Source organism: Benincasa hispida, chromosome 12, assembly GCF_009727055.1.
Source record: "Benincasa hispida cultivar B227 chromosome 12, ASM972705v1, whole genome shotgun sequence".
NCBI lineage: Eukaryota > Viridiplantae > Streptophyta > Magnoliopsida > Cucurbitales > Cucurbitaceae > Benincasa > Benincasa hispida.
In genome coordinates this window covers 23,249,878-23,257,847 of record NC_052360.1, presented here as the reverse complement: position 1 = coordinate 23,257,847, position 7,970 = coordinate 23,249,878, and the positions used below count along the sequence as shown (strand labels likewise).

At 29.2% G+C, this 7,970-nt stretch overlaps 1 protein-coding gene across 1 annotated transcript; it reads left to right on the top strand.

The window, feature by feature from the left end:
* The first annotated feature begins 5,698 nt into the window (after positions 1–5,698).
* LOC120068391 (probable WRKY transcription factor 27) lies at positions 5,699–7,514 on the top strand. The gene is made up of 3 exons (XM_039020142.1): positions 5,699–6,252; positions 6,795–6,904; positions 7,052–7,514. Exons 1-3 carry the CDS (start codon positions 5,779–5,781, stop codon positions 7,491–7,493), a joined length of 1,026 nt encoding a protein of 341 aa, XP_038876070.1. The 5' UTR covers positions 5,699–5,778; the 3' UTR covers positions 7,494–7,514.
* Positions 7,515–7,970: the final 456 nt, after the last annotated feature.

The following is a 7,970-nucleotide window of genomic DNA, read 5'->3' as shown; positions in this document are numbered from 1 at the left end:
ATGAAGAGGAAAAATTGGACCTCTAACTTCGAAAATAATACTATGTATCTTATATAAGTTGAAACCAGATTACAAAAGTATATTTTCATTCTTTTGTAAATAGAAAAAAAATATGGAACTAAAATAAAAAATAATAGTTATTAAAATGCATTTTACTTTTTTCCAAATTCTAAATATAAAAAAAAACGCTTTCAAATGAGTTCTGAACTTCTTGATATATATGACAAAAAGAATGTTTGAAATGATTTTTCAATTACTCAAAAACTCTTTTTTTAAGTACTTGAAAAGAAAATCTCTTTTGAACAGGCTATATATTTTGTAGAGTTTATTACATAACTATAAGATAAACAGTAGTTTGTTTATAATCTCAAGCATTAATGAGATATAAAACATAATATATACACATGTTTTGAAAAGAAAAGAAAAACAGCTTGCCTTAATACATAATGTTTATCTATATGATGGGACATCGACCACCAAGCCTCCACTCAAATAGTTGTTCATTCATCTAACTCTTATCTAGACTAACTCCTCTTCATTCGAACACACTAACATACCGCCTATCCAATAGAGTTCAACCATGGATCACACCGTGACTACTTTCGACATAGCTAAGTTAGGAGTATGACTCTAATACCACTTGATAGGGACAACGACACTCTAACTATCTTCACAATGGTATGATATTGTCTATTTTGAACATAAACGTAACCCTCATGACTTTGTTTTTTGTTTCACCCCAAAAGATTTTATACCAATGGAAATAGTCGTCCTCCTTTATATACTCATGATGATCCTCCCCTTATCTAATCAATGTGGAACTTTGGTCGCATTTCCAACACTATATACATGTTTTTCAATGATATTACACTCATGTAATTTACAAATTTGTTTAATTGGTTTAATTTTTATAATTTCTTTTAAGATTTATCTCCCAATCAAAATCATGGCAATGTTGAAAATGAGCTAGAATTCAAGGGTAAGATAAATTATGGTTCCAACTTTCTAAGATAATTCTATTTCGTACGTCACTTTGAAATTGTAAGATTTTGTGAATTTATGAAAGAATCCACATGTTGAATATCACATGAGGAAGTAAATAGGCCACTATCTAGGGAGGTTAATGTTATGACACTTTTTTCCTTTTGCTCTTCTAGATGCACTCAACAAATTTGGCTTTATCCAATAGTAAGAAGTTTTACTTTCAACAACATTCATCACCTTTAAAAAGTTAGTAGCGTATTTACGTTACAGATTTCAATGAATGAGATGAGTCATCTAATTAATATTCCTTCGCTTATATTAACTTCAATCAGTTTATATAGAAAAAACAACATTCTGATTTTTGTTTTCTGAATATAGCTTTTATTGGTGTTTAGGTTTCAAAATACTATATTTTACCTACAATTTTGAGTTTAGTTTTTATTTGGTTATGTGTTTTAAGATTTTACATTTTTACTATAACACTCAAATAGAATAGGGGTATATGAATAAATTGAGACCACATTCGAATATGAAATATGAAAATGTAGTTAAGAAAGAATTAAAAAAAAATTAATAGCGAGGACGAAAAGATTTTTATTTTTTATTTTTACTTATTTGTATCTATAACTCGAATAACATTTATGTGACCACATTTAAATACATTTTTAAAGTCAAGTTATCTAGTTGTTAAACGATGATAAGAACTAAAATATTTATTTTTAAAATGTGACGACCAAAATAGTAATTTTATAAATTTTGGAGCTAAAATTGACGTGTGTATTGAAAGTTTAAACGAAATAAACTTGAAAAATTTAAAATTAAAATAAGCACTTAAAAAAAATTCTAAGTACCAGTGAAAATAAAGATTTATAAGTTTTATAGTTAAGGTTGGTTGGTTTTTTATTTTCAGATTTTAAAAATTATTTTTATTTTCTAGTGATTTTTATTTATAATTGTTTTCATGTTTTAGATAACATAAATTTCTAAAGACAAATATAAGTTTTTTTAAACTTTTTTTTTTTAATTTCAAAACTTTAATTTGAATTCTCAAAATATTTTTAGAAGGTAAAAAAAGAGAGAGAAAAACAAAGACACTCATATGTAGAATTAGTGTCTATAATCAACTTAGGGGACGTTTGGGGCAAATACTATCATAAAACTATAATAACCACTCTATAGTAAATACTATTTCAAAATCCCTAATTAGTTAGGATAAACACTACTACAATATTTACTATTTACTACTGTTTTTTACTATTTTACATTCATCATTTTTTTATTCTTTGTTATAATGTTTACTATTTCATTATTGAACTAAAATAGCTTATACCTCAAACACATACTATTATAACCTAAACTAAAATAGTCTACATCCCAAACACAAACTATTACAACTCAACTATAATATCCTAGTACTATAATAATCAACTCTTTGTCCCAAACGTCTCCTTAATTTTTAAAATTCAAAAGATGGCTGAAATTGATGCTCTAAAGACATAATAACATATATCTAAAGTATTAGAGACTAAATTATATATTTAGCTAAAATAAAATATTGGTTAAAGCACAAACTAAAAAGGCTCAAGCCTAACTAAGTTAAAAATATATGTTCATTCAGTTTTTATTTGTCTTATAAGAATTCAAAAACCACATTTATTTGTGATTTTAGTTTCAATTCTACTTTTGTCCCTTCAATTTAGCGACTCTTTTGGTATTTGAATTTTTGGATTTTATTCCTACTTAGTACACACGATTTAGATTTGGTCTAGATTTAGTTATTGAATTGAGTTAACCATCATTAATTTAGTTAAAAGAAAATAACAAAATAATTGACATGTTAGATATTATTCGTTGGCAAAAAAGACATCAACTTTTCTTTAATATGACACCTTCAACTTAGTGTCAAACAATGACATAGCCAACAACAACATTGACACGATGTCAATCAAATCACATCATTTTGTCCTCAAATCAACCAATAGTTAACTTGAAAATACAAATTTAAATCTTAAGAACCAATCGAAACAAGAAAAGACAAATTACCGAGACAAAAAAGACAAATTTTAACACTTTATGTATCATATAAGAACCAAATTCTAACATTTAGGAACTAAATTATAAAATTTTAAGGATTAAATTTGTAAAAAAAAAAGAAAGGAGATTTTTTAAAAAAAAATTTTGGGAGTTGGTGGGATAACTGAGAAGAGAGTGGAGTGAGGTTCTGGAGTCGCAAGGGAAGCGCGTGGAGAAGACGAAGAAGGAGAAAAAATGACTTGTCAAACATGCAATGGAAAAGGGACCCATGTGGGGGAGAAGTGAAGTTCACGAGAAGAGGAAGCGCGTGGAGTAAAGAGAGCATGGTAATCCCTATAAACCTACGGACCAATTAAAAGAAAGAGAAAGGAATCATAAGAGTCAAAGTTGTAACGCCTAACCTTTGCACTGTCACAAAAAACACCATCTTCCTCAAACCTTTGCCACCTTCTCCCTTCTTCCTTTGTCCCCATTTGACATTTTCTAAAAGTCAAATAATATATATATATTCTCTCTCCCTCAACCTTTTCTCTCTCTACGGTTTGATAAAATACCATTTTACTCCATTTGTATACCGTCTACCACTTAAATCAGTTATCAATATGAGTATAGCTCAACAAACATAAAACTTTTTGTATTATCGAATTTGAAGTCGTCAAAGACTCGATTCTTTTACCTCACATATTCTCAAAATAAAAAAGAAACTAGAATTCGTTTTATTCCTTTCAAATGGTCTTTAGTCGTCTTTTTCAAATCACTAATTGACCAAAAAACTTAAGCTAATGAGTGAAGAAAAATTTAATATCATATCATCTAAAACTTTCCTTCAATTGTGGCTTGAAAATAACATTGCAAGAGTTGGAACACAAGACTTTTCTTAGACTACTTGCTCTAGTATCATCTTAAATTACAGATTGATCTAAAAACTTAAACTAATGGGTGAAGATAAGTTTAATATCATATCATTTTACAGTTTTCTCTCTGTAAAATTTGAAGATATATCCACGTTGTGATTTTTCTTGCGTGGAAATTATTATTTTTATTTAGATAAATTTGATTAAAATTAACTAAATAGAATAATTTTAAAGTTCAAGAACTAAATCGAGATAAAAACTAAAGTGTTGGATTGAAAATGGTATTTTAATTTATCGTTTTGGTAAAATCAAGAGTAGTTTACTTTTACTTTCTCACTTGGTTGCATGACAATATAGGGTAGAGTTGAGAAGAAAGAAGGATATTAGTATGAATGACTCTCTTTCTCTTGACCACCGTTAAAATTTTTATAATTATTTTCTTTTCGAACGCAAAACTTTTTTTTTTCCTCAATTTATATATATATATATATCTCCTATTTGTCAAAAGTATTATAATCTTGATTCGTAGAAAATTGTTGCTCACCAATTAAGACATAAGTTTTGTCCCATTATTTATTTTTATATATATATGACCTCACATTTAAGTAAAGTATTATTTATTTTTCCTTTCTCTGAGATGTTTTTCTATGTTTGGTTTTCATAATACGGTTCTTTATTATTATTTTTTTTTAATATTTTACAAGATAAATCTTATACATGTTTGAGAGGCTTATATATTTTCATAAATTTAAGTAAAGTTTCATTCATCGTTCAATTGACATGTATTTTTTTAAAACAAAAAGATGCTTAAATATCTTCATCGATATATTGTCAAGTTCGAAATTTTGAAACATAATAGCTGTGGAAGTTAAAGTTTATTTATTAAAAACAAAATAGATGTCAAACGTAGAGAGCAAACTTATCTTTTTTTCTTAAATGATGCTTATTAACACCAAATTTCTTTCCAGATAATTCTATAAAAATGGTTTTACAACTTCTTGTCGTATATATTAAAAATTTAGATAAACTTCTGAAAAATAACTTTTAGAAAAATGACAATGGACGACACTTTAACTAATAAAAATACAAAATATTCATTAAATCAGTCATTAATTTTCTATCATTAGTAAATGGCACGTGATCATAAGGTCGAAGATGTTAACTTCCAATTAAGTACCAACCTACCTAAAAAAATATAATAACATATACAAACTTTTTCAACTCTAGAAGCTAATAAAAATTCAAAACAATACAGTACCGAAAATTTACTCAATATAAATGGAAACATTATAGCGGAAATATACAATTTATCAATTATTAAAATTTAGATTTTTTTTTCAGAAGCTAAAACTAATTCACTTAATTTACTAAGCTTCCAAAATGATCATTTCCAATTTGCTGAACAAACCCTAAAAGGATAAAGAAAAATATCGAAGAAGTTAGATGAGGAAAATTTTTATAAATAAAAAAATTCTAAAAATATTTACACATTATAACAAAAAGTCTTAAGTGTTTGAACTTTTGAAAAAAGATTAAATTTTAAAATATTTTTTATATTTAAAAAGACCCGAGATTATACCAAACGTCAAAAATTTTAAAAAATGTAATTTAATTTGTAGAAAGGTAAATTATCTTTTTTTTTTTGGTCTTATATTTTGTATATTTTACATATATTTAAAAAATTATGATTTTCTGTGTTTATAAATACATAATTAAGAATTAGTGAATTTCAAAAGTCAGTGCTCTTTCTCTTTCATTTCTTCTTTCTTTCTCTCTCTCTAAACAATAAAAAGTCAGCGCCGTCCTTTCTGTCTCCAATTCTTTCCCCTTTTTTTTTTTACCAAATACCTAAAATTGTTGTTTGGGTATTTTTTTTTTCATATCGATTTGTGTATAATTTTCATCCATGGCGGCCGGGAACGATGATTGGGATCTTTCCGCCGTCGTCCGGAGCTGCAATTCAGCAGTTTCCGCTACTGACCCAACTTCCGCCGCTGCCGCCGCCGCCGCCGAATCCGCCTTGTCTTGTCTCGCTTCTTTAACGTTCGAGGACGATCCGAACGACGTCGCATTCTCCTTTTCCGATATCCTTCAACCTAAACAGCCCAACGGATTCCATGAATTACATCAAGCCTTTATCTCTTTTCTCCCCAACCCCTCCGCCGGTCCCGCCGCTGTCTCTGCCCCTCCCGCCGTCGTGCCGGAAATCCCCAACTCAACCCCGAACCACCATTTCCGACACGGAATTAAACCCATTCGGCCGAATCCACATCCTGCGGCGCTGCAGCACCACCACCACCACCGGCAACCGCCGTTTCCGCCAGACTTCCCTAGTTCGCCAATGACGCAATCTCTCATGCCCAAATCGAGAAAAAGGCAAGTAATTGAATTAAATCTTTCGTTGTTAATTTTATTACTTTTCCGTAATAATCAAATTAATATTAAATTTCAAATTTATATTTACTCTTTAGTAGTTTTTTAAAAAAATTACCAATTAAGAAATTTTCAAAATTTTTAAAATTCACTAATAAAAACAATATTCCGATATATCTCTAGCTACATTCATTTTGTACATCTCACATAATTGTTCAATAATAAACTACACATGACAAATTCTTTTAAAAAAATTAATATTTTAATCTGTACTGCATGCAAGTATTATTTTTATGCATTTACTAGTTCTACTTCTATAACATAGAATTTGAATTTTTATATAATACATAAATCTATTTTATTAATGTCTATTAGACACAAAATGAATTTAATAATATATTAAAAATTTTGAAGTTCGAGAAATAAATAAAAACATATTTAAAAATTTTGAGACTATAATAGTAATTTTACCTAAAATAAAATATTGTCAATTAAATTGAAAGTGTATATTAAATAATTATAATTTAATTATGTTTAATTTACAGAAAGAACCAACAGAAGAGAACTGTATGCCATGTTACAGCAGATAATCTCTCAACAGACATGTGGGCTTGGCGTAAATATGGGCAAAAGCCCATTAAAGGATCTCCATATCCAAGGTATTTAAATATACGTATTTATTATTATAATTATTATTAATAAATGGGTTTTTTTTTTCTTTTTTTAAATTTTCCTTTTGTAATTTCTGTTTGTTTCTCGGGAAAATTTTAACTTACTCCTCTGATTATTTGAATTGATGATCACAGAAATTATTACCGTTGCAGCAGCTCAAAAGGGTGTGGAGCAAGAAAACAAGTTGAACGGAGCAACGCCGATCCCGAAACTTTCATCATCACATACACCGGAGATCACAGTCATCCCCGTCCAACTCACCGGAATTCCCTGGCCGGAAGTTCCCGGAACAGGTCCTCCTCTGCCTCCATCCCCACTCGACACCCCACCACGGGAGATCCCGATTCCTCCCTGACCGCTCTCGTGGCCTCTTCCTCTTCCCCGGCAGCTTCTCCAATCACACCATTGAACGACGACGAAGGTGGAGGCGGTGAGAAAGACGAAGAGATGTTTGAAGATATGAATATTGATAGTGATGATGATGACGACGACGACGACATTTTGATTCCGAACTTGACGGTGAGAGATGAAATCTTTGTTGGCTTTGATGAGCTAGGGAGGCGGCGGCCATCGTAATCCGACGATGGCGTTGGTGGCGGCGGCAACGGTGTTGAATTGTAATAGTACTTTTCTTTGTTAGCATTTTAGTCATGTAATTACTTAGTTTAGTTTCTATAATTTTACAAATTTTAATTAATTTGAATGTTATACTTGATACGTTTCTAAATCTAAATCGATACTTAAATTAAGTCGTCAAATACATGTTACCTTCAGAAAAAATGTATCAGACATATAATTACTATCAACATTTAATCTAATCAAGAATATTTTAAAATATTTAACCGATTTATCACAATTTTTTTTAAAATTTTCTGTGAAACGCTAATTTAAATTCTTTATTATTTACCCTTGATTTAATTTAACTTAATTATAAGAAGAAGCCAAGTGGGATTCTTTTGAAGATGAAGCTAAATGGGATTTGCCCAAGTTTTTTGTGTGACAAAAGAGATGGAAAAGTTCTTCTCTTTGGCCTATTTCGTATTTTATGTAATC